This window comes from Clytia hemisphaerica, unplaced genomic scaffold (genome assembly GCF_902728285.1).
Source record: "Clytia hemisphaerica strain Z4C2 unplaced genomic scaffold, Clytia hemisphaerica genome assembly, whole genome shotgun sequence".
NCBI lineage: Eukaryota > Metazoa > Cnidaria > Hydrozoa > Leptothecata > Clytiidae > Clytia > Clytia hemisphaerica.
Window position 1 is genome coordinate 140,089 of NW_027103651.1, and position 27,660 is coordinate 167,748.

General features: G+C 35.6%; 2 protein-coding genes across 2 annotated transcripts; both read right to left on the minus strand.

The window, feature by feature from the left end:
- Positions 1-1,310: 1,310 nt before the first annotated feature.
- On the minus strand, positions 1,311-27,627 carry LOC136803143 (PHD finger protein 24-like). Its single transcript, XM_067059892.1, has 12 exons — positions 26,584-27,627; positions 24,683-24,812; positions 24,162-24,185; positions 23,297-23,341; positions 20,617-20,805; positions 9,163-9,247; positions 7,428-7,537; positions 5,788-5,859; positions 4,013-4,105; positions 2,890-3,056; positions 2,522-2,614; positions 1,311-1,743 (listed from the first exon to the last, which is right to left on the minus strand). Exons 1-12 carry the CDS (start codon positions 26,784-26,786, stop codon positions 1,425-1,427), a joined length of 1,530 nt encoding a protein of 509 aa, XP_066915993.1. The 5' UTR covers positions 26,787-27,627; the 3' UTR covers positions 1,311-1,424.
- LOC136803142 (uncharacterized) lies at positions 14,041-19,845 on the minus strand. Its single transcript, XM_067059891.1, has 2 exons — positions 18,922-19,845; positions 14,041-18,375 (listed from the first exon to the last, which is right to left on the minus strand). The coding sequence occupies exon 2, from the start codon at positions 17,733-17,735 to the stop codon at positions 14,529-14,531; it is 3,207 nt and encodes a 1,068-aa protein (XP_066915992.1). The 5' UTR covers positions 17,736-18,375; positions 18,922-19,845; the 3' UTR covers positions 14,041-14,528.
- Positions 27,628-27,660: the final 33 nt, after the last annotated feature.

Sequence of the window (27,660 nt, forward strand, 5' to 3'; positions counted from 1 at the left end):
ATTTAGAAATCTGACTTTGGTTTTCTAGCACGAAAAGATATTTTTGATTAATTAGTTATATAACCTACTTACAATCTCATATTTATAACGACTTCCTTTCCGGTATTATGGAAGTTCGGGGAAAGATCATGCACACTGTTTTTCCTACTAGCCAATTTATGTATTTTCACTTTAGAGAACGGTAGATTGACTGAAGCGTTTTGGAATAACCCGTAGTTTTGAACCGCAACATCGGGAGCTGCAAATGCGCTGATTAACTGTCGCCCTCAGTTGATCAGGATCCAGACAAATCAAAAGCTAACCGTCTCCGTCGCAGAGACACATCGTTTTACTATGATGATATAAGAGCTTAAGAAAGAGAACGAATCGTGTATTCATGTTAAGCACTATTGCAATGTATTCCACGGACCCAACAACTGATTGGTTGCAAGTGACGTATTGACTGATTTTATGTCACTTACAACCAATCAGCTGTTGGGTCCGTGATGTATAATGTCAGAAGACATTGCAATGGTGCATATCATGAATACTCCAGAACTCCGTATCGCTGATCTGGTAGCTAGATTCTTTGCACAACAATTTGTGCCAGAAAAAAAAAAGCTTTCGTTTTGATAGGTAAACTACAGTTACTACATAAAAGCAGCTAACACAGCAGCTAATCTCCACTGCTGCTAAACCGTTACACAACAGATTTAAAAATTCATATTCATTAAAACAAGATATTTTTATCCTTATTGGCAATGAGCTTCACCTTCACCCCCTAATGAACTGAAGAACATTTTCACTAGATCTCAACATTCTTTATGGAGCTGGAGCTTAGGTTAGTTTGAGAGTTATATCATATAGTAAGTACACCTTTAGATTGACAAAAGATGGAAAAATATCGCTACATCTTGAATCATTAACAGTATATTACCAAGCCCCTTTTTTCAAAGTTATAAACTAGAGAATATGGTATTAGTGGTAAAACATAGTTTAGAACACAGCTAAAGTGTTTCATACCAGCTTTGTCATCTCAATCCCAGCTGGCACACAACGTTGTTTTAACGTTCATCTAACGTTATATGAACGTTGTGAACGATAGATAAAGGTTAAAAGAACGTTGTGTGCCAGCTGGGAGCATCATGCGATGGAAGAATACTTTCACTTGGTCAATGAGACAGGGTTGTCTTTAGCATTCTTTATAGAACAGCAGTTAGAACATTATATTTTCTGAATCTTGAATCATTAAGAGTACACATTACCAAGATTTTTGAAGCTATAAACAGAGAATATGATGGCTTTAGTTTGGTGCACAGTCAACACTTTGTCTCTCATACCGTCTTTGTGAATTGGCATCTCTGTTACAGTTGAACCTCCAGCGCTTTCCAGATTGAAACTTCATGAAGTATATGTCATCCGGTTAAAATCCTAAATCAAACATTTCACCTATGTACAAGAACCTGTTCAGTAGCAACCTGTCCAATATCTCTCTCGTCCGTAACTTCAGGTAGTCCGGCAGCTCGAAAAGGCCCGGTTACAACAGGGTCTAAAGTAAGTCCAACGTCAGCTACTTGTTGAGCTTGTATACGTGCGTGCATTATACGAATGTTCTCATTGTCGGCAGCGAAAACGACTTTTCGTTCACCAACCGGCTTTTTCATTTCAAGTTCATTAACGACAACGTGGACGGCCGGTTTGTTGAGACGAGATGCCAACGCGTAGATGGCTTGATCAAGTAAATATTCTTGCCATGTTACATAACTATGAAGAAGAAAAGAGGTGAAAATGAAAGTAAAAGTCTCAGTGAAAACAGCATGCTAGATGATTAGTTCAGACATGGTAGAAAATAAGCAAAAAATAGCGAAAGGAACAATTTGTATTTATACAAACTAAATTAATCCCGTAACAGATTCATTTATGACACCAATATTACTGTATTACACTGATTCTTAACGGTTCATCCAAACGGTTCAATCTCGGAATTAAAACATTGACATCCTTAGTTATATTCTCTATGAGTAAAATCTTTTCGTTCCCTCGCCATCATCAAATTTAAGAGAGTCAACTGTATATCTGTACCGTATACAGGATGTTACAGCCCTAGCTCACAGCAAGGGTGGAACTTTGTCCCACAGTGGGGGTTAAGATTTCGATGGAAATCCCTATGGGGATAGACTAATTTGATTAGTTCCCAAACGTTCTTGAATTTCCGAAAATCGAAATAAAAATACAATTGATTTTGGTAGTACATTTTTATTTTTATTAATTTACATTTTTTTAGAATTTCAAGTTCAATTTTTCATTTTATCCATGCATTCGAGCTTTTTGTGTCTTTTTATTTTCTATTTTGCATTTGTAAAGAGGCCTTTTTAGGTGATTTTATAGGTGAAATTCTACTTTTACATTTAGTTTTTTCGCCGACCGACCGACCCTCTTTTTTGGGTAGCTTGGTCCGTAAAACAACAAATCAAATTTGCCTTGCCTAAGGATTTCTTGATAAGATATTTTAAATCGAATGATATAACAAGAATCGTCTTACCCACTTCCACGATCGGCACCTTGAACGACGGGAGCTTGAGTCGCGTCGCCAATCTTACGTTCGTCGTCTACGAAAATCGGTGCGTTGATTGTTCTACGAAAACGAAGGAAATACTAGAGACTCGAAAAGGTAACTCAGTTTGTTTCGACTATTTTGCTTTTGAATTTCTAGAAAATCTGAACAAATAGTCCAAGTTTCTCAGTCAAAAGAACAACAATACATTTTTTTCAAATTGATAGCTTTTTCGTAAGCAATTCGGTATCACTTTATAAAGAGTCTAACAAATTTTCTTGAAAGATTTTCAAAGAATTTTCAACGACAATTATATAAGCGTTGTAGAAATGGAAACTATGCAGTCTTAACGTTACCTTGGTAAAATGCCTTCAGAAACCACCAAAAGATTTTTCAGCCATCTTGTGTAAACAAGTTGAGCCTCCTCCGCAGTGATCATACCATCTCCGTCTTTGTCAAGCTCACGAAAAGTCATCTCCAAATCGTAAATCTCCTTCTCAGAGAGCAAATTGACAAGATCTTTCTACGGAAGAAAACAAAAGAGAAATGTTCAAGGTCGCGTAAATTTTTAAAGGGCTTTTCAAGGCTCTTCTAGAAAAGAAATTGGGTGGAGGACTTATCTCACATTTGGACATTACCACTCATCCTTAGACGCCCCACTGGGCGAAATAAGAGATTTCCAATCCTGGAAATATCTTGAAATTATGATATTTCCATATACATTTGTAAATATGAAAATATGACTTTTTCTATAGTTCTAAAGTTTAGGAAATATCATATTTCATAAAATTTCCAGGATTGAAACATCATATTTTTATCATGAAATCCTAAACTATGGAAATATAGAACATTTACAAATGTATATGGAAAAATCATATTTTCAAGATATTTCCAGGATTTGAAATCTCTTATTTCGCCCAGTGCTCGTTCTGCCCTCTAACCCAAATGAGATCGACAAACATCGCAAGTTTCTCTAAGTTGTGAAAAGGGTAATTGTTCTTGATTGTTCTAACCCCGTAAAAAATATCTTCTCTCCAGGACCTAATTGGATTTGTTACTGAATCAAAGCAGGTTAAAACAGTTATTTGATAAAAAAAGCGTTTGTTTGCCAGCACACACACACATAGCGTTATTTTCGACGTTTATTTATCATCTAACATTTAAATTTGATCCAGTTTCGCAGACATAGGCGTAGCGAGATACCCTGCAAAATTTATGGATGAGAACAGTTTTTACGACACTGTAATTATTGTCTTTGTTTTATCAAAAGGTAATGAATATGTCATAAACGTCTGCACTCCCTCATAAATTTTGCAGGGTATCTCGCTTCGCCTATGACAGATACTAATGTTTAGAATGAATCTAATCCTGATGTTATGAGATATATATATATACTTTTTTGGAAATTTCAGTTAGCACAACTACAAAATTTCATTCCTTTGAGATATTCTAAATCGAATTTCATACTTTCACACCAACCTGCGGTCTTTTGGCTAACTTCTTAATCGCTTCGTGGTTCAAAAAGTCTCTCATACCAAGTGAGCCAGTCTTCTTTGAATCCAAAATCCAAAACTAAAAAGTTAATCATATATTCATACTGTTAAAACGTTCTACAACCTTTCGATTTTTTTTCTCAGTTTGGACCATAGATTTATAAAGCCCGAAGGGCTAGATGGCGTGCCTTAAGCTCTTCCAAGCAAAAAAAAAAAGTGAATATCGCAAAAAATATTGCTGCTATTGTTTTCGAAAACTCGCAAAGCTTCTGATTGGTGAAGCGCTGAAATTCTATTGTAATGTCACGTGACCTAGGTAGGATTTTCTACCTAACCTCGGCACACTTTTCAGTAAAAGCACGATATCTAGCCCTTCGGGCTTTTATAAATCTAAAAATAGAGTTTAGACACACACCGAGAGATCTGAGTCTTAAAAGACATTCTTTAAATTAGGGAAATATCGTCTTTGACAAGAAATCTCTGTCATCAATATTATTCATTCCCAGTGGATATTGCTTTTTATACACCCCTGTATCAGTAACCCGGGAAGATCCGCCCCGGTGGATAACCTGGATAAGTAGCGAAAAATGACCTAATTTTAAGCCCCGGTAGGATAATGAGTAAATTAGGTCAAAATTCATTGAAATTTTCTATGGAGTTAATGGCTTTAAATCGGCAAATCAGGTTGAAATGGGGGGGGGGGCGTGGTCCAGTGGTAGAGCGCTCGCCTTCTGACCGGAAGGTTATGGGTTCGAGCCCCACAGATGGATCACGTAAGCGAGGTCACCTCTCGCTCACTAATCGCCCTAGGTGATGGTCTGGCTCACAAGTAGAACCAACTTAGGATGGAGGTGAGTTCAGACCTTAAACCAAATCGTTGAAAAAATTTTTTTTTTTGAAAACCTTAGGTTCTCGACAACGGGAAATTGAACTATAACAGTTTTTGGTCTGAGAATTTTGAAAAGAAAAGAAAGACCTAATATTAAGCGGCATTGCCAAGGCGTATGGAAAGGATGTTATATCATCTATCCAGTCACAACTCCTATATCAATGGTTCATAAAAAAATATTGAGTGCTTTCTTTCTAGCATGCTGTCCAAATATGAGGTTAAAACACGATTTGCGAGAATTTTCCTGGCAAACTTTGCTATTTCAATTCTCATTTATCGAATTGACAACCACGATTACTTCGTAGCCGAGTGGTGTTGTACGTTCCAAATCAAAGGTTTATTTCCTTTTTTAGAAATGGAAAAGGGTGTCAGAACGCAATGTCCTGTTTGGGAAAGAAACAGATTTCAATTTTGGCAGAGGAGCTTTGATGTAAATCTGGATTATCTCCCTTGTCGGAGGTAAAATTATTTATCAAATAATCATTCCAAGATTTGGAATTAGCAAGGACTAGTTCAAACTTTTTAGGACATTTGACAAACCTTGGGTATTTCTTTGAGCCTCTCAGAAGAGACCTACAATATATTACCTTAGTGACATTACAAAAACAGAAATTTGCAACACGTAGAGGAAATTTCATATCAATGTCTTCTGACATTACATCATGGACCCGACAGCTGATTGGTTGTAAGTGACATAAAATCAGTCAATACGTCACTATGGTAACCAATCAGCTGTTGGCTCCATAATGTGTGCATAACATGAATATTGAGGACAAAACAGAACAGATTATGGTAGACGTAGACGATGCCTTAAAGGGATTCCTGCATAAAAAATGAAACTTAATCTATGAAGAGCTATAAGGATGTCTCACCTCTTGTTTGGCTCTTATCATTTCTTCTTCAGTGATTTTTACGAAATTACGAGACCACAAGCAATCATTTATCTGAATTGACGAAGAAGATATTGATAGAAACTATATTCATGATGTACTTTAGACACTTTAGGTGTGCAAATTTTTACGAACAGAAACGTTCGTAGTCCAGTGCCTTATCACAATTAATAATACTTCAGTTTGTGAGAAAAGCATATTATTAAAAGCATATCATTTGTGAAACTTTACACACGATTTTCGCGAATTTTAAGCCCTTTTCGCGAAAGTAAATGTCGTAAATTCTGCGAAAGTTTGTACGCCTAACGAAATGTTTTATACAGAAGCACCCAAAAAAGACCAGGCGTTTGGCACTGATTTTGAATCTAAATAATGAAACTAGTGGCAAGCGTCCGAGCTATTGGATATTTTCGTATCAAACATTACGCTATTAATATTATTAATAAAACAAATGTTGAACTTTCATTAGGTTATCTTTAATTCATGATATTCATGACGTAACCTTTTATACAGAAGCACCCGAGATAACCCGAAACTAGTGGCAAAATAACAAAAGACTAGTGGCAAATTTTGCCACTAGTTCCGGATTATTTTGTGTGCTTCCGTATAAAAGATTACATCATGAATATCATGAATAAGTTACACTAACATTGTGGGACCTTAGACCCGGTACGTAGAAATGCGTCTCTGTGAGATCCAAATTAAGGATATACTAAGAGGTGTCAGTTGGGATTTTAGATGCTTATCCCCAAGTAAGATTCCCCTGGATCCAATCGAAACTCGAATCTAGCACTTCAGTTCGCGTTTTTTTAATTCTGACAGCGTTCACGAAAGGTTTGCATCATGTCAATTAGTAAAACAAAAAGTCATACAAGGAGCAATGAGTACGAGATTGGATCCAATCCCAAATTTTACAGACTTACAAACTTTCAAATTTAAAAAAAAATTTCAATCCATGCGAGATGTTCTAAATCAGATTTTCAACATGAAACATACTGTAAATATGCTATATTTTGCTTTCACAAATCTTTGGCCGACTTCGCGCCAAATTTCTAAAAATGCTGATTTGCGAAAATGAATACAGAAACTCTATACGTGATTGTTTTGGCTCGCGAAAAAAACCTCGCTAAAATTAACTCGCAAGTACAGGTGAAGCTCTCTATTCGATCTTCAAGGGGAATTGGATTTTCATCGAATAAGGGAGCTTATCGAATAAGGAAGCGCCGTTTACAAGTTTCTTATTGACGGGGACTTTAAATTTCAACGAATCTCTATATTAGCCTATCGAATAGTAGAACGTCGAATTAGAGAGGGTCAACTGTAGTAAGAATCTTGGGAAATTTTCACCACAATAAGGAATAATTAAAATTTAAAGGCCGGTCTCCACTTTCACGCGAAATGGGCGATAGTTTTCTTCTTAACCTTGAAAAAAGATTACGTCATAAAAAAGTTTCGCGCGAACAAAATAAAAGTTGAAGGAAGTTCTTTTTTCATCCGTTATGTCAATTTCGACCAATGGAATTGCTTCATTTTTCAACCGACCAATGACCTTACAAAAACGTCAAAAAGTTTTCGCTCATGTCGCGCGAAAGTGGAGACCGGCCTTAAGGGATTTTACCAACCTCTTGCTTGGCGCGTATTTCTTCTTCTTCAGTAACTTTATCCACAACTTTTTCACTTTCAAATTGTTTAGAACGAAATTCAATGTATTCCTCCTTCGTAATATCAGTATCTATAAAAAGAGAAATATCAAAGTGGACACACGTGTTTTATTGCTGGGGTATGAGTGTGCTTAAAAGGGTCGGTTTTCACTTTACCTGCAATCTTGGACAAAATATTTGAGACAAAAGAGATTTCCCGGCGAAATTTTAAACACCACAAATGATTTTTAAGCGCGTTAAACTACAGTTGGAAAGTAGAGTTTTAACATGAGACTTAAAACTTAGGACCTTAGGAATGTAGGATCTCAGAATTTAAAAGCTCAAATTTACTTCAATAAGGCTTGAAATGTAGCCTAGAAACAATGAAAGAAAGTGGAAGTGCTAAAATAGCAATTATCGCCCGAACTTTAAATTGTGAAAAACGTCAAACGTCACTCTCCACGAATCAACTACAGGACGCCTGTTTGTAATACGGCATGAAAATCAATGCTACAAAATGCAAAGCCATCACAGCCAGCCCTCAGCAAGTTGTAATCGACAATAAAAATGTTGAGTCTGGTTAAGACTTCATTTTCCTTGGATCAAATGTTCCTAGTACCTCCAAGGACGTCAAAAGACGAATTGCACTTGCAAATATTGCCTTTGGAAAATTAAAACAAAAGATCTGGTTAAGGAGAGATGTCTCAAATGCTCTTAAAATTCGACTGTACAAAGCTCTCATTCTCCCAATCGCAATATACGGCGCGGAAACCTGGTCTCTAACAAAGCTTGATGAAAACAAGCTCTCAGTATTTGAAAACAATTGTATTCGCTCCATACTGGGGATTAGACTCCAAGACAGGATATCACTCAAACGGCTACGTAAGAGAGCAAAGCTCAAAATGCCGATTGTCTATATGATCAAAAAGAGACGCTTGTCTTGGTTTGGGCATGTAGCAAGACTGCCCGAGGAAAGTCTAGCTAAAATATGTTTGAAAAATGAATTCCAAGGCACACGAAGAGGAGGTAGACCTGCAAAAAGATGGCAAGATAAAATCAGGGAAGACACAGGTCTTCCATTAGCAACGGCCGAACGATACGCACGTGATAGAACCAGATGGCGAGAGAAAGTTCACAAGTTGGCGAAGCCTCAACCAGAGGTGTGCTGATAAGTCAAGTCAAGTCAAACGTCAAAATACACTAAAATCTCAATATGTTTCAACCATGATTGTAGTTTCTCTAATAAGGCTTACTTACAGAACGTCAAAGACAGAATTTCTAATGGTCGCTTTTAATTTTATCGGGTCAAAAATGACAAAGAAGAAAAAAGCATAAACAGTAGTGAAAAAATCCATCTAAGGGTCAAACCCTTGCAGCCGCGGGCATTTTTCCTTTGTTCTAAGCCCAGGGATATTCTAAGACACAATAAAACCACGGGAGCTATGCACTAGGAAACTAGACTTTCAATTAATCATGTCAAAGGGCGAGAATTAAAGGGCGAACGGGCATTTGGCAAAAAAAGAAGCTGCATCGGAGAGCAAGAAAAGGTTATTGAGAGGGTGATTAGTACTTTCAGCCCCTCCCGCTCACAAATGTTTTTTTACGCTTACCTAACTCCTACGCTCACTTTCCCCTGTGAAATCGATCCAGACCGACTGGCGTGCCAGTCTATGAGAACTGAGAGTTTCAAAACAAAGTAATACAAGTAAAAGAATACCTGTTTCAGGGTTGAGGTTACATTTATGAGCCAATTGTTGAAGTTCTGCTACTTCGTCCTCAAATAATTCCAATACTAAGTTATCCTGAGAAATTATAAAAACATCAAACGGTTAGATAGTACGTAATTACAAGGGGATGGGCGTATTAGGGTCACCAACACCGAAAAACAGTCACATTTTTCTTATATCGACGTCGTTATTTTGCCACCCCATGGCAAGTTATCATTAGAAACTAAACAAGACGACTAGAAGTCGAAAATTTCGCCTTAAATAAGACGAAGAAGAAAGGAACATTGAAATCCTTGGAGAACGACAATTAAAACTTGAAGATGAATGCAGAAAATTAATAAGATAAACCTATTTTGAGTGAGTTTAGAACGAAAGATAGGGTAAAATTTTACGTCATTTCCGGTCGAAATTATCCAATATCTTGAACTTGAAAAGACAAGATTCGAGATTCCAAGCAATTCGTAGAAAAGTTTTCTTTCATTATAGCCGAAAATCTGCTTTCGTTTTTAAATGAACAGGAAAATACAGGTTGGTACAGGGGCAAAAACGGGTAACTTGAGTTTCGATTTAATGAATCTAAAAATTATATTTCTAAGTATTCGTAATTCCAAAATTTCGATAGTTCATAGTTCATAGAATATAGCTAGCAATTTACAAAATTACAAGAATTGTGCAAAATTGGCTTTTTTTCACATCCGGTGGATTTCCGGCTTCCAAAATAACAAAAATTAGTTTTCAGTGTTTCGCTTACATAAATGTCACATAATCAAACCACACAAAGTTTACATACCAAATCGTCTTTTTCCAACAGGAACAAATCACCAGACATTTCGAAGATTGAGGTCAAGTTTGGATACGTACGTCAAAGAAGTCATACATAGTGGAATCATGGAAATCGCGATAAGAATTGCTATTTTTGTATTATCAATGGTCGGTTGGTGGCTGAACGCGACAGTTGATTTACTATAAAAATGCTGAGAATAATAAAATTTCATGTTTCCGTTGAGCAAATACAGCATATTGTGAAAATCGGATGAAACCATAATATGATACATTGACTTTAAGCGCATATTATGCAGTATCGATGTTGGCGATTGTATCGATGTTGGCGATTGTATCGAATGTTGGCGATTGTATCGAATGTTGGTGATTGTAATGAAAATGTTCGAAGCCATTCGGCTATTTGTTAATAAAGACTGAAAATGACGACGATTTAGGATATTTTGAGATTCAATGAATTTAAGCTGCATCAGGATAAGCGATTACATCAATTGTAATAATTCCAAAATAGAAATATATATCCACTCATACCACTATTCGACGTTTCAATAGTTATCCTTGTGATATCAACCAAAATGCATACATATATAGATGAATCAATTCACTTGCAATGCACTTCCATATTTTTTCATTCCATATTTTTCCATATTGTTTATTTTTTAAACTCTGTGACAGTCTTTTTGATTTTTGAGTAGGCAAATGAATAACAAAAAGAATACAAGAAAATAATAAAACAATTAACAAAAACCTATTAAAATGGTAGAAATATTACTTTGTTTAGAATATAATAATTTTAAAAAATCTAATAATTATGAAAAACAGAAGAAAAATGTTAAATATAAAAATAGGAATAAATAATACAAAAATAGGAATAAATAATACAATAAATAAGATAATATATTAAATGCCATATCCATAGGTATATAAGTTTCCTGACGAGATAGTAATCAAAAATGAGTTAAGGAAAGGCATCTTTAAACTGATTGGCCTTTGTCTATAGATTTTTTTCTACCATAGACCATCCATAAAGACACTCACACATATTTGACCCCCAACTTCTCCTGCGAACGTCAAATTCAACAGAGCCCTCATTTTGGTTAATGCAGAAAAAAGCATAAATGTCTTTTAAGAATAGTCTTTAAACGTCAGAAAACTTACATAAGAATGGACGGGGTGGTGGGATGACCTTAACTGCATATTTCCAACAGAGTTGAGTTTCAATCCTTAATTACAAAGTTCATTTTATCCAGAATCAAACCTGTACTGATATCATATTAACAGATTTTCGATAACATCATTTCTTTAAAGAGTATTCCTAGTTTACTCAGTCTATCACAAAAAATCTCCTTTGATCAATTCAAACTGTTCATAAAGAAGCACCTATGACAACATAAGCAAATGTATCTGAATCGTTGGCTAATTTTCTGATGATTAATTTTTAAGTTAGGTCGAATTTGCTATAATAGAAAAGGGATATTTTACCCTTTTTATTTGAGATAATTTTTTTTACTTCCTGCAATTTTGACCACTAAAAACTAATCATCAGAAAGTTGAGATCATCCACCACCCCAGTTTCCAAACTCCCCCCCCCTTGTCCCGCCGGGAATCGCCTCTGACGGGTATTCTAAGCTAGCAAAGTCAGCGATAATTTGATTCCATCATGATCGGATAAGTTCACACATTTACGAATAACTTCAATACCATACTCGTGCACCAATTCCTTATGTGTCCAAATTTGATCAAGCATTTTCCCATCGATATGTGTTGGAAAGTTCGGAACTAAATCATAATCTTGGAGAATGTCAGCCAACAATTGATCATGCTCCATTTCAAAGCCGTCCATGTTGAAGTCTCCTAAAATGATATCAATTGTGTATCTTTCAATAAATTGAGCAAGATTGTAACAGAACACATCACGTTGAATTCTTGAACTTTTATAGAGAACCAAAACACAAAATTCCTTTTCAGTAAATTCAGCTTTTCTAAATTTTACAAGAGAAAAGCATGATGAATGATCATACTCATCAATGTCAATAAAAGCAGGAGAATGACAGACAGTAATACTGTTGAATTTATGCTGGTCAATATTATGACTAAGAATATAATAAGGAAGCTGTTCATGGATACTTTGTTTGTCTTCCTCAGAATGCTCATAACTCATCTGTGTCTCTGTCAGACATAACAAATCATTTTCATACAAAAATCTGTTCTTTTGAATATCAACTGCGTGTCGTTTTAAAGATCTTACATTCAATAGGCAAACATTTAAATTAGAACTGCACCTCATAATATCTGCAACTCTTTCAACTTTGTTCTGACGCAATCGTGTGTATTCTTCACTAACTTTATCACTACAGACAAAAGCACTACGTCGATATTGACCAGTAAAGTACAAACCATTTAAATTTTTTACTCTGCTCATTGCAACATACATTTGACCAGCATTGAACTTTCTTTGCCTTGCAAGGTCAAAACTAACGACTACAGAATCCAAAGTCAATCCTTGAACTTTGTGCACTGTACAAGCATAAGCTAGCTTAAGAGGAAATTGTGTCCGAGAAATGGTAGGTGAAGTGAATGGGTTTTTTTTGTCAAAGGGAAAATTGACCTCACTCTTTTCAATGGGAACAGTTTCAGTGGCCTTAGCATATTGGTCTTTTCTTTGAGCTTTTATTCCAGCCGTCTTATCATCTAGTTTAACATAAATTAGCTCTGCTTTATTGTTTCTGAATTTTACGTCAGTGACGGTTCCAAGTTGACCATTGATCAACCTATCCTCTATATCAATATTACTAATTAGCATAACTCTTGCCCCTATTTTCAAATCAAATAGAACTGATAAGCCACCTGTATCGTTAAGTGGAAGGTTCTTAACCTTGGTAATTTGAGATTCAGTAAAATCTCTTGGATAAACGTCCATAGCTTCTACATTTATTGTTTCCAAGGGCAGAGTATCTAGTCTTTGAATATTGTGAAGATGGACTGAAGCATTTTCTGCAAACAAATGCAATGATTCTATTGGATAATCAGGGTGTTCTCGTGTTATCAGTCTAGATTTAATCATACTTTCATCATTACTATTCAATTCACCTACTCTTACATTGTTCAAGAGATCAATGAAGTCAGAGTCATCCTTTTGACGCATGATCTCATCTAATTCAGCTAGTTTGAATAGGTGCCATAATTTGAATGCACCAATAATAGGTCCCTCAGTTGAAAATACTGGACTTTGAAAAATTGGAGGTAATTGAAAGAGGTCTCCACAAACAATGATACTTTTCCCTGCAAATGGTGTGTTGTCATTTACACCAAAAATTTCACATAATCTTGTATGGATGTTCAAAAGCTGTTGCGACGAAATCATAGATATTTCATCAATTATTATCAACTTTACATGATGTAATTTATTTCTAATGGCAGTCCTTTGTTTGTCAGCCATATTTCTGAATTTTCCAACTGGAATACTCAATCCTGTGTGTACTGTGGTGCCAGATATATTGATAGCTGCTATACCAGTTGGGGCCAATTTAATAATACGTGGCTTCTCTAGCTCATCACTTTTATATGCTAAGACTTTTGATAAACAATTGTAAATACATTTAATTAAGTGAGATTTTCCTACGCCCGCACCACCTGTTAAAAATATTCTCAATGGTTCTAGTAGTACAGGATTATTGGACTTGGAATTTTGCACATACATTTTTCCCCAATTTAGTACTATATCAAAAATATCTCTTTGCTTAGAATTTAAAGATCTTATATGGGTATTGATTTGGTCATCAGTTTGCAAGTCATGAACTGTTTGAGTAAATGGTGCAAAATTTTGTTCGATTTCATGACTTTCATCATCATTTTCACTGTCTGATGAGTTGCTCATTAGATCTTGCACTTCATCATTTTCTTGTTGAGCAAAGGCATCTTGATTATGCATAAGGTCATTGCGATAGTTTTGAAGTACTAAATCAACAAGATGACCATCAGGTTCAAAGATTTGCTTGTTATCGTTAACAACTGTATTGACTTCATCTAAATTGAGCTTCAACACATATGAACCATCAAGTTTCAAATCATTCTCTTCTGATCTAAATGGGTAAAACAACATTAGAATATGATGGGAAAATTTTTCTGGATGTTTGTTTTTGTTAGGGGTGTAGTACCTCAAAACTTTTGGAACTTTACGAAGCTTAAGTTTTTCCTTACTGTTGAGTAATTTGGCTGATTTTGGAAGTGTTTGGGGTTCTTGATGATTCACTGCACTTGTTGGATCATCTAGTACAGTAGGCTGCCAATCATTTTCATCATTTGTATTTTTTTTTGTGTCTAATGTATAGTTTGCACAGAATGTGGCATAACACATAGTATTGAATTGCCCTGTGTTTGGGCGGTCAATATATCTATTTAACATATTTCGTTTGAAAAGATCATCAGAATCCTCAGGCAATTCCTCAATTTCTTCTTTAGACTTGAAAATTCTGTACCTTTGATCAGGTAAGTTAGTGTTAACGAATGAAATAGCAGGAAAGCATTTTCTAAGCCACAGTTCGGGCATTGTTAGGTAAACTGCTTCCTGGATTGATCATTCTCTATTAGAGTTGTAAACTTTGGCAATTTTAGACATTTGCTCAAACTGACTGTCATTTGAATCTTTGGCCTGTTTTAATGCTTCTTGCATTGCAGTTGAACACTTATCTTCACTTTTTGAAAAATAGGCACACATGTATGTAACTGCCTTGTATGCATTAAACACTGGCTGAATGTCAATGTTGGCCTCCCATGCTAGGAGGCCTTCTGCAAAATAATTGTTGACAAAACAAGAATATGGGTCACGTTTTAGAAACAAATGCTGATCTTTGTCTGGTGAGATTGATAAGTAATATTCATATGTTTCATAATTTAATCCTAAAGAATCCAAAATTGTATCAATAGATCCAATTTCAATATACTCAGGCTTATCAGGATCCAAAATGTTTCTCTTTTTAGGATGCAAATTTGTGTCTATATACTCTTGAACAGTTTGGATCACATTATTTCTAGCAACTAAAATATCATGTTTTTCAGTTTCAGGCAAACCTTCAGGAAGCGGTTCAGACAAAATAGTACGCTTGCAGAAAAGTTTTCCAAATTGAAATCGGCATTCATTTTTGCGATATTTACTACACGTTCTTGAATGGGAGTGTATTTGATACTTAGTGACTAAATTCCATAATTCAGGACTTTCTTCTCTATCAGGAACATTAGCAGAAATAACACTATCTATGTGGTCAATATACTTTTTTTTTCCATCTTCAAGTTTTGGGACATCTTTAGCCCAAAGCAAACAATGATCATGTGGACTACCCCTGAAAGTAAATTCTACTCTGAGAGCATAGTATGTAATTTTTCCAAGTTGGCCATCCATTATAATCTCTTTGAAAAACAACTCTTTTCTATATTGATATTGACGCACAAGCACAATAGGATTGCTATTAAGTAGGGCACATCTAGATTGGTAATCAAGAAGTTCATGATCAGTATCAGCATCCCCGCTTAATTGTCTGATAATGGTAACAAATTCCTCCCATCGTAAATCTGCACAAGAGAGAGTCATAAAGTATGTTGGGACACCAAGTTGTTTAACCATTGCAAGAACATCAGATAACATATGTTGCCAGTATGCAGGGGTTCCTTTTATAGTACTCATAAACTTGTATGCATTATCAGATGCTACGCAATTTTGAATTGTATCATTAAAATTATTTGCTAATAATCCCGCAGTCAAGTTGGAATTTGAAATTCTCATTGCGATATTGATTTTACTTCTAAGATTAAGCTGTAGTAAAGTTTTGTGAGCAAAAAAAATGTAATCTGAATCCGAAGCAAACTTTTGAGTGTAATTTAAAAGACGTTGATTAAAGTACTTTGTTGGGGACAATTTTATATCTCGCTCTACGTTATAACCAAATTTCCCAGTAGGAAAAAGATGAGGATGGGCTAGCTCTTCACAGAACTCATCTTGTGTTAATGAGTTGGGGGTTTGACCTTCACCTGGAGCTAAAATTGCATTTTCATCATCTAAAATAATGTTTGGCACTTCTGATACAATAACTGTTTCACATGTTGGTGTCCGATACGCACTGAGTGGATCATCAGAATCAAATTCACTCTCTAATTGCTCTTCAAAAGGCTTGATTAAACTAACTGTTGTATCATCTACAAATCTTATATCATTGGAAGAAGCGTTTGATGTGGAATCATTATTTGATAAAACTCTTTCAACATATTCATCATTATTCATTTGGTCAATTTTTGACATATCAATATCTATATCATGATACAAAGGATTATTATGCACTAAAAAGTCCAAAGTTTCAAAAACTTTTTGTCGTCTTACTTGCTGCGAAATAACAGGGTTTTTGTAGGATATCTTTCTTTTTAATTCAACATTTATTACACCGCTACTATCACTTCCTCTAGGAAGTACTTTGCATACACCTGGTGTTTCAATGGGAATATTGCATATTGCACCTTGTAATTTAGGGAATTCTCCTTTACGCATTATCATGACTTTAGAAAATAAAATTCTTTGAGCCACTAAGATTCTTTCCAGTTTTCGTATATCATTTAGATTATCTGGGAGATCAAAAATTTGAAGCTTGTTAGTAACAGACTGACATGGGATTTCTCCCTTCGTTAATTTTCTATGACAGGTTGTGCATACGTAGAAATTACCATCAAACGAGGTTACAGGATTAAAATTTTCTATTTCTTCAAAGTTGATCAATGAGTACTTTTGTTCATCAAAACCAAACACAGATTTTTTAAACATACTGCGGTTACACATCACACAGATGTAAGAAGGACCCTCCTGTTTTTTCTGCCGGAAGTTTTCGACCCTTTTTCCTACATTAAGTTTCTTGTTAGCTTTGTAGACTTTGCGCTTTTTTCTTTTTTCTTTCTCATGTTTTTCTGATCCTTTATTTAATTCCCGATGCTTACGTTTTAGTTCTTTTTCTTGCTCATGTTTTTCTGATCCTTTATTTAATTCCCGATGCTTACGTTTTAGTTCTTTTTCTTGCTCATGTTTTTCTGATCCTTTATTTAATTCACGATGCTTACGTTTTAGTTCTTTTTCTTGCTCATGTTTTTCTGATCCTTTATTTAATTCCCTATGCTTACGTTTTTGATCTTTTTCTTGCTCATGTTTTTCTGATCCTTTATTTAATTCCCGATGCTTACGTTTTAGTTCTTTTTCTTGCTCATGTTTTTCTGATCCTTTATTTAATTCCCTACGGTTACGTTGTTTTTCTTTTTCTTGCTCATGTTTTTCTGATCCTTTATTTAATTCCCTACGGTTACGTTGTTTTTCTTTTTCTTGCTCATATTTTTCTGATCCTTTATTAACCCGAAACATACGCTTGTTCTTCTTTACCTGTTCATGCTTATCCGTGCCTTGGATTTTTTCACGTGATCTTTTCTGAACAACGTTTTGTTTTTCCAATAAATCTTTATATTGATCAGTACCTTTAATCTTTTCAACTAATCTCTTATGTGAACAATTTTTTTGTCTGCGTGATACTTGCCTTGATACAATACTTTTTATACTTTCCTGATCATGAAAATCAGTTTTGAGATAAATGATATTGAAAAGATTTATGTTCTTATACTCAGATCTTATATACTGTTTAATTTCTTGCAAGTTGTCAAACTTTAAAAGAACTGAAGTTCCAATACTGCCTTCAACTTGATGGCCTTTGGCGTCTCTGCTATGCGAGTCAAAAAAAAAGTAATTTTTGTTATAGTGCATCACAGCTAGGCAATTTCCAGCTATCACTAAAACTGCACCAGAATGTTGCAACAAGAGTTCCTCCTGAACAAAATTTACTGAAATGTTACCGGTCTCAAAATAGCCTTCAAAAATATTGAAATTAAGTGCACAAGTGCTGTTTCCTATTTCAATTACCTTAGAAAACTCTTCAATATATGGGGACTGTCCTGTAATACCCAATTTTTTGAAATTCAGATCACCTTGATCTAAAACATAATCCAAATCATGAGTCTTCCATAGCGACAATTTTCTAAATTGAGCATAGCAAATAGCAAAAAAACAATTCGAGGAACATTGTATACCTGCCGTCTTGCCAAATTTACTGTTGCCCTGGTGAAATGAACCTTGAACAGTTGGGCCTGGGTTAAGTTCTACATCGCCTGATAATAAGAGTGTGTAATTAACTTTGAAAAAAATAAGGTTTGGATCTCCCGCTACATTGGGATATTGAACGAAAATTCCATTTCTTGAAAGATTGAGAAATTCTAGAGGTGTGTAAAGCTCTGTTAGCTCAAACGATTTTGGAATTGCAAAACATAGGAGGGTAAAAAGTGCTATTAAACGTACAGGTTTAAAAAGTGTTGAGAATGCATTATTGGAAAGGTCGGAACCAAGGGGTCTTCGACAAAAAACTTTCGAATTTTTTATCGGCATTGGGCCGATAAGCTTCAGACCCCCTCCCCCCCTTGCTCTTATCGGCCAAATTTTTCAAATCCAACTTACATCTTCGAAAACACAGTTTCCTCCAATCTTGTCCGCCATCGCCTTTTCCCACCCATCATCGTTGAATTTTTGTCTATTTGTGCACCAACATTGAGTTTGTTCATACCCGCATTGATATTGTTAATCAAAACGAAAGTTAAAATGACGGGATGAAGTCGCAACATTTGGAAGGAAAAGGCAGCGCTGGCCAATGAAAAAAGAGTTTTTTATCAAAGCTATTTCAAAACTGTACTTTTAAAGTTGCGAATTTGCGCGCAAAGGTGAAAGCAAGTGAAATCATATGCTTTCAGTGGAGTTTGTGGACGAAATCAGAAAGAAATTGGCCGAAAGGATTTTTGTCTCAATACTTGTTTTTTTATCGGTATGTAGTTGGACCCCCCCACCCCCTTATCGGCCCAATGCCGATAAAAAATTCGAAAGTTTTTTGTCGAAGATCCCCAACAATAATAGATTTAGCGACACATTTAACGTTTCTCTGAGCTGTAAAAGCAAAACTTCCTATGCGTGCACGATATAATGCAACAGATATCATCTTCAATTAAGTACAGAGTACAGTCACAGATAGAAAAACTAACTCTTACTAAAGATATGACAAAGTATATCTGGTAAAATGAAATATTCTTGTTAGGATAAATTAAATATATACTAGTACTTGCTGACAATGCAGCTTTATGTATTTGATAACTGACAACGCAGTTGAATTATTTTTGAGCTGACAACGCAGCTTTGTGTATTTCTTAACTGACAACGCAGTTGAATTCTTTATGAGCTGTCGATACGCACAAGCTCGATCGGTCGCAGGCACAGAATCCACACCTGTCCTGGCCACGGGTTGCCGCAATCAGATTCACAGGTGAGTCTCGACCTTGAATCTGAAGGGCGGGAAAAAAAACCACAATCAGATTCAGTGCAGTGAATGATGAATCTGAAAAAAAGTGGCAAAAAAAAAAGAAAAGACGCCTCAATCACTTTTTAGGTGAAGGGGCAAAAAAGGTGCTTTAAACAGATCCACTAGAAAAATAACTCTATGTGGAACTGGAAAAGCAAAGTTGAAAGTCTATATACTTACTATTTCTTTTGAGTTAATAATTTTTGCTTTGAGAAGAAGTGTAAACACAATGAATTTGCTAAAAATCGATGGATGCAAACCTGCAAACGCTTCTAAAAATGAAATTCCTCCTTGCCTTCCAGAAGTATGGTGCCTTACGCGTCAGACTGTGGAGCTAATGACACAATAGAGAGAATGAACCGGAATGAACCTGATCATCTCATTACCTCCACAATACCGAACTAGTATGAGCTAATATGAAAGATATGACGTAATCTTTAAAAAACCCGCGAAAATTGCCGTGGTTAAACGGAGCGTGCACATGCAACTAAAAATTAAACTTAGTGAGTTCGTCCACCGTATCGAGTACTTTCGTTTTCTAATTTTTTTTCCGATGACACCAACACCGCCGCCGCCGCCGCCGCGAAAGGCTATCGTAATACTTTCGCTAGGCGAAATTAAAAAAACAACAACAGCTACAACAATCAGCAACAACTCTTTTCGGCGAAAAAAACCCGTTTGCGAATTTTCTTCGGCTTTGGGCTTTTTTCTTAGATAGTGATTCGTCTTAGACTATAACATAGTCTAGTTGATACCGAAAAACTATCAATTTTACCCTCATTAAGCTTTGGAAACATCCAACTCTCCAAAAATAACGAGGAAAGGTCACAACCTTTTAAATAAAAGAGTTGTCTCTCATATTTTCAGTGAAAGCAAGAAAAATCACGTGTTCGAAGCTGAGATATCGAATATTTCGGGTGAAACTTTTCTTAAAAGGAGTCTGAAATAGAATACTTCTGATCGGAAATTATCGATTTTCTTACGATTAAAAGCTAGTTGAGGGATAGTATTGATTGGATATAGAGCTCTACATAGTTCTTTATAAAAAGGGCTAAAATTGTAGTTTATGGTTACTTGCCGCTTTCTTAAATACGTCCCAGCTGGCACACAACGTTGTTTTAACGTTCAAATAAGGTTATTTGGACGTTATGAATGTCACATGGACGTTGATTTGGCGTTGTGTGCCGTCTGGGTGAACCAAAACCCAAAAAATATTTTCCAGATTTTGTTAATATCATGAAAACTTACACAATTAAAACAACTCCATCCTTCCTCAGTTTCAGCTTGGTTCACCATCAACGCTCGGGAGACTGGGTCGAGTTTACCGAACTTTTGTAAGCATGCGTCGTGGAAAGAGCGTAAACATACACGACATGGATATGTTTTTGTATTGGTGTAAACGCCACAAAGAAAACAATTCATGTCAGGTTTCAAATGCTGGAAATAGAAATTAAAAGTTGTAAGAAATTTCTTAAACTCATTAAATGCAATCACTCTGTAATTATAATTAATTTTAGATTAATGCAACTAAGAAAAAAATTCCGCCCTTAATTCTTTTATTCAAACAGGGTCAAAAACAGGGCGGCATGGGTCGCGGTGCACCTAGTTCTAAGCCTACTGGTACAGGATCAAAAGCTTTTTAGGAAAATTTAGCTTGATGAAAATTAGTAAAGTTGAGGCAAGAAACTTAAATATGATGTTTTTATGATAGTTCCCTGCTTGAGATGATACTTTTGCTCGGGAGGTTTTGGTTGAGTCGAATTAAGGATTTTGTCAAGAATCGATCATTCATTGGTCGTAATATAAGTTACATTTTTCTTTATATATACTTTGAGTAATACCGGAGTTTTAAAGGGCCATTTGAATAACTGAAGAAACTATAACGTGTCCGAAATAAAACACTGCAAGGCAATCAAAGAAAACAAGAAATTGGTTAACGTTTGGTTCTGTATAAAATGGTCTAGGAATCGTTTCTTTAGAACTATCTTCGCTATGGTTTATACTTGTCCTGTTAGCTCGCAATGCGGACACACAGATCTAACAATACACCTTTTCGACCGTAGCTGCTAATTGCCGCGTGGACAATTTTTTGTTCATTTTACCACCCTAAAACCGTCCCAGTCTTTTTTCGTCCCTACAGACAATAGAAAAAGGTGCCAAAAAGGACTGGATCGAGTTTAGGGGCATAATTGAATAATAAAGTGACACGTGTCTGACAGCACGACTACGGTCGAAAGGTGTATTAGACCATAAAATACATACTATGAAACTGTAAACTATGAGAGGAATTTTTCTTCATTATCATTCTGTTCTGTTTTTTTTCTTGACACTTTAATTTTGTGATGTCAAGATTAATTTGGGCAACGTTTAGATGCAAAATAAATACAGTATAAATTATTTTACACTCTTGAACTGTGGTGACGTCATTTCTCTTTAGTGATTTCGAGAGGTCCTCGTGTCTACTTATGGTTGAAGTAGCGGGCTAAATAGTTGATAAATTGCACAAACACTTTCTCATGATATTTGTACAAGACATTTTGCTACCTTTAAGGGAACTAATTTTAGCGGGAACTAATTTTAGCGGAAACTCGTTTTTGCGGTTAACGCACTAGGGCATTCTTCTATGTAAAGGTTGGACCATAGACGACAACCTACATAACTCTATTTTTAAAATATTTTAATAGAAATCGAATAGAATATTAGGAAAGTAGACGATGAAAAATGTATTCGTTTTTTCTTCCACTAAATTCTTTATGTTTCTTAGAACATCAAACCGCCCTAAAAATTCTTCATCAGTCTAACCTTTAAAGGTTTTGTTTTTAAATAAGAGTGATATCGTTTGCTTACTCATCAATTTTAATTCATAAGCTTTTTCACATTGAATTGACACAGATGTGGAGCAAGATTGGTAAGAAAGAGGAAAAATAAACACTTTTTGCTTACATCAGCATAGTATAACAATAGGCAGATACTGTCCTGATATGAAAGATGTGTCTGATATGAAACAGGAACACTTATGTAAAAATAAAACCTTTAATCGGGAGTTTCTAAACATCGACCAGAAATGGCGACCACGACCAGCGACCAGCGACCACGACCGGCAACCAGATAAATTTGGATTATCGAGTTTATCTGCTCTCTCCACCGTAGAGAATATTTTAATCAAGTCCTCGCAGAATACTAAAAAGTGACCTTTGAAGTAACCAGTCATTTTCTTGACAAAGTGACACTATTTGACAAAAATATCGACTGGGTCAGTAAGTATGATGTTTGTAAGCTTTGTTACACCAAATATTTTAATTATACTGAATGAGATGTCTTTAGTATGAATAGATGGAAAATATTGGGAAGACCAGTTAGAGATATGAATCTAATCAATTATTCTATTGTCTTTATGCTGACAAAATGACGAATTTCGACAGAAATAACAATCTGATGATGAAATACAAAGCTTCTCAAATCATTTTCAAAAAACTGCCACTAATTATTTTGATGCTGATAATACAAAAGGATAGAAATTCACACCATAATCAAGCTCCAAGAGCGTCGAGATGGTTGTTTTGGGTATTTGGCACGTAGCTTTAAGTAGACGAGGCAGGGGTGAGCTTACTCTTCTATATGATATATATTCAATAATTAGGAGAGACACTCTACGTTGGAGAAGGGGAAAAAACTCGATATCCCAAATTTGTCTGGTCGCTGGTCGTGGTCGCCGATCGTGGTCGTCATTTCTGGTCGACGTTTAGAAACTCCCCCTTTAACCAGGGGGAGTGCTTAAATACAGGTAGCTATATTTAGAGAAGTATATTAAGCCTATTAAAAGGACTGAAAAAGGATGTGTGAAAAAAGCGCCCCAAAATGACATTTCAACACATTCATCCCGATTACATATGCAAATATTTTAATTTTTAAGATTTTCCATACATACCGTGTATTGAGCTTTCATTTTGTGCTTTCGTGTGTTGTGATTCCACTGAAAAAAACAACAATAAAACAATGATCAAAATAAAATACCAAATGCAAATACCATGCTTTGCAATCTCGTATAACACATTAAGGGAACTGGGTAAAAAAAGAGCCGGGGTATGGAATCAAGGTTGCAAACTGCAGTAATCTCTGCTTGAAGAGAATCTTCTGAGATCTTTTTGGTGAAAAAAGGTCGGCCGAGGAAGTTGGGAAGGCAGCCAAAAAGAGGGTGTGACAACAAGTTTTCCACTACTTTCATCACCCGATAAACTTTTCTTCGACTTTCTTATCCCCGAAAAAATATCTCTATACATTGTACTTCCCAAACTCTGGGTAGCTTTAGATTAGAGCTTCCCATTCTAGAAAGAATGAATTCATTCCAAAATTAGTCCAATGACTAAATTTCCCTAAATGACCAAATTTTCCCACCGAAATTTGAACGCCTCCTTTAATATCTTTCCTGAAGAAGTAATAAAAATCCTCTGGTATTTGAGACCCTGAAATTACCATCGATGGTGCCGAAGAATTTAAAAAGACTTCAGTTGGAGGGAATTTTGTGGGGATTAAATTTCACACATGAGCCTATCTTGGAAATTTCAAGATATCGCGGGGACTTATTTTCGCAGACGAGAAAAACATCAATTCTTTTAAAATGGCAATAATTCTCACGAAGAGGTTTTCTAGCATCTATAAAATTTCCTTTTGGACTTACTTTCGCGAATGACACCAGAATCCCAGGAATGTGTGAAATTTAATCTTCGCAAAAAGTTCACCCCACTAAAAATACATGACATGTTAGAATATAACCAGATGAAAGAAATCCTTACTCTGTCTTCTTCATTTTTCCGATACTGAAAAAAGAAAAGAAATTGAAGAGTCGATTATGATATAATATGTGTGTTTGGTGGTAGCCCGGGGTCCACTTAAAGCTTCTTTTATAGACTGGATGGCGCAATTAAGTGGCCCCGTGGTATATGGTAATATGCTTTTGCTTAGACAGTCCGCCAGATTTTTATTTGAGAATAAGGGATTGCAAATCTGTTATTGATGTTTGGTTGCACCTATTCTTTTCTTTCTCCGAGAAAGGTGATAACCTTGACAAAGAAAAATTCACCAACATCAGGCGGTAACATTGTCAATTATCAACTATTATGATGAAACTTTTTGAGGTTCTTGTGAGACTTTAAGTTGCTCAAAATTTTATCAGATATGGTATTTTTATCTGGTGAAGCAATCTTTGAAAAGTTTTATCGCATCCTACAGAGAATTTCATAATACGTTCTTTGTTTTGAGGAGTATTGTGTGTAATTGCAGAAAAAAATGAAGAGTAGTTCAGAAAACATTTTACTTTAGGAATTTCAACGCCAGGTCTGTACTCCCAAACTTTTTGACGACGTTCTTTTTCCAGTTGATAGAGCACCGGCTTTTCTTCATCTGTGATCGCTATTCGCTCTCCAACCACGTCTGGTTCGATCGTTCTTTAAATAAACAAGAAATCGTATGATTTTCTTCTCCTTAACTGACTCTATGACCATGTTCACACATTACGGTTCCGTTTCGCTCCGAAACGAAATGAAGCCATCCTATTGGTTAGAAGTGACGTAAAACTTGAATGTAACCAATAGAATGGCTTCCTTCGTTACGCTTCGGAGCGAAACGGAGCCGTTACGTGCGAACATGATCTATATCTGCAAAAAAATCAATTCAATTCCTTAGAGGGTCTTTGAATTTTTCAAACAAACTTAGACAATATTCATTTCTCAGCATTCTGAAAAATAAAATTTACGATATCACTTTTATTTAAAAATGAAACCTTTAATAACTTCATGATAATAAAAAACCTACAGTAACAGAAGACTAGCCAGGGGGGGGGTCAGTGTACCAGAAGGTGGCATGTATCCTGGGGTGGGTGGGTGTTTGAGAAAAAAATTTGTCATGTACTACCTGTGTACTATAATTGGGGTGTTGGGTCCAAAATCGATTTTGATTTTTACTACCTGTGTACCAAAATAGAGGTGTTGGGTCCAAAATCGATGTTAACAGTGTGGAAACAAAAAGGTTCAGAAATTATCTGCTAAAATAGAAATGTAAAGTTGTTCTATTATAAATTGATCAAGCCAAGTTTGTCCAAGATCATTCTTCCAAACTTCTTGGAATGAATTGAAATCCTACCAGATCCCACTGAAATAAAGGTTTATCGAGTCAATGTAAACATTGGAACATTTGAATTCAAACATTCAACATTCGTACATTAGAGGTGCCAACTCTCACGCATTGGTTGTGAGACTCATGCATTTCCACATGGTCTCGCGTAATTTTTGAAAAGTTTGATTTCTCACGCATTTTGGATTTTTGAGAACATTTTTCCTGTTTTTCCGATTTTTGGAAAAAAGTTTTCCCAATTTCCCGATTTTCCGAAAAAAAGTTTTCCCGATTGCCCGATTTTTGGAAAAATGTTTACCCAATTTTCCGATTTTCGGAAAAAAGTTTCTCTATTTTCCGGATTTTTCCAGGTAGTAACCGGTAGTAAATGGGGGGTATGGTGTGGTTTTGGTTTTTTTCCAGGTACTACCCGGTAGTAAATAGGGGGTATGGGGTGGTTTTGGGATTTTTCCAAGTAGTATGGTGTATTTCAGGGGTGGGTGGGTGTCAAGTTTTGAAAAATACCTTGTAGTACACATACATGCCGCCTTCTAGTACACTGACCCCCCCTGGACTAGCGGCAAAACGGTGGTAAACCCTTAAACAAGTACAAATTGAGGTTCAAGTATATCTTAAGATCTTTAAAGGGATAATCAGATGGTTTGAGATGTTTAGATCACAAAAACCTTCTGCGGTCCTTAGTAAAACCTCAAAGTAATTTTGTGTAACAATTTTCCAAAATCGAGATAGCAAAATTTGAAATTTTTGAAAATGAGTTTTCACACGATTCCCAGGGTTTTAGTGGATTTTAGAGGGAATCTAATTTGGCGGTTGCAGGATGTTTTTGGCTAAAAATCATTATAAATAAACTAAAAACATGTTTGAAGACCTGAAATAGTACGAATTTAGCGAATGCATGGCATAAATTAAATTTTGCGGGAAATTAGCAGAAATGGTAGAAAAAACCAATTTGGCGAAACCGGAAATCCGCCAAATTTTCTTCCTTTAAGGTAGTTCGACAGCTATCCGTCTCCGACTTAATCCTTAATCTAGCTACAAGCTAGATTTTTTTTTCAATTGAGAAAAAAAACATAAAACGAAAAGTACCTGTTGATATAAACTTCTTCATCCCTTTTATAACGAGTTGGATTTAAAAACTTTTGAACAGAAGGCGGTTGGTTACTGTATTGTATTGGATCACGTGGTATGAGAAACAATCTTTGTTTGACTCCACCCTTCTCAACTTCACTCTCCGTCGTTGTGGAGCTGACGTCATCAACACGATTATGTGTAGAGATTTCGCAACCCATTGATCTTCACCGTAGAGTTCAATATAATGAAAAAAAACACGTTCACTCGGATATGCAAAAACGCCCCACAATTCACAATTATTTTTTGGAGACTCAAGTCAAGTCTTTTACCGTTTAACTGAATTGATGTCTTCTTTTTAGAATGCTGCTTCGAGTATTCGTCAATTCTTAGGATTTTATCGATAAAAAAATATCCCCAAATTTTCTGTCCCTCGTGTATATAAAACGTTTCCGATTATTGGGTGAACGCGGGGCGATACTCAGTCGTAAATTTATACTTTTATGCTGTGCAATATTGGTCTTCTATGAACTCTGCAAAGAATTAAAATAATAATTCTTTCTCCGATATTTTTATCCGTCACAGCAACTTAAGCGCTTACGCTTTTTTTCCGTTTCAAGGAAAAAACGAGTTTCTTGTAATGTTGAGAGAGTTGCGATAAGATATGTTAAACACAAGATGACTATCTTTTATAGTTACGTAACGGTTCTTCAAATATTTCCCCTTACTCGATAAAAATGGTTTAATGTTTATTAAAAATTTTCCGACGGCTTGATCCGTGCCGATCTTATTAGTATCAGTAGATGTACCGAAAGACAGTTTATCTTCCACAAATAAGTTGAAAAATGAAAATGCCGTTATTGCCGACGACTCAATCCAAACGACAAGAAGAAAACCGAAAATGTCCAGCCAAAATGTAACAGTCCCGGTGAGTTTTTGAGTTATCTTCAATCTTCGTTGCCAATGAATTCATATAACAATCCCTAGAACGAATGTCATCATTATACCAGTTAAAGCAACCTCCAGTAACACATGAATTCAAAGTTTTTTGCGATACTGGGATTTCCTGAAAGTAGAAAAATAAACACCAAAGCT

Coding starts and splice junctions, on each gene's coding strand:
- LOC136803143 (XM_067059892.1), bottom strand. CDS start 26,786: ATGGGTTGCGAAATCTCTACACATAATCGTGTTGATGACGTCAGCTCC. Junction 7,538..9,162: donor TAACCTCAACCCTGAAACAG/GTATTCTTTTAC, acceptor CTCTTTTTATAG/ATACTGATATTACGAAGGAG. Junction 2,615..2,889: donor TCTGAAGGCATTTTACCAAG/GTAACGTTAAGA, acceptor TCGTTTTCGTAG/AACAATCAACGCACCGATTT.
- LOC136803142 (XM_067059891.1), bottom strand. CDS start 17,735: ATGCACTATAACAAAAATTACTTTTTTTTTGACTCGCATAGCAGAGAC.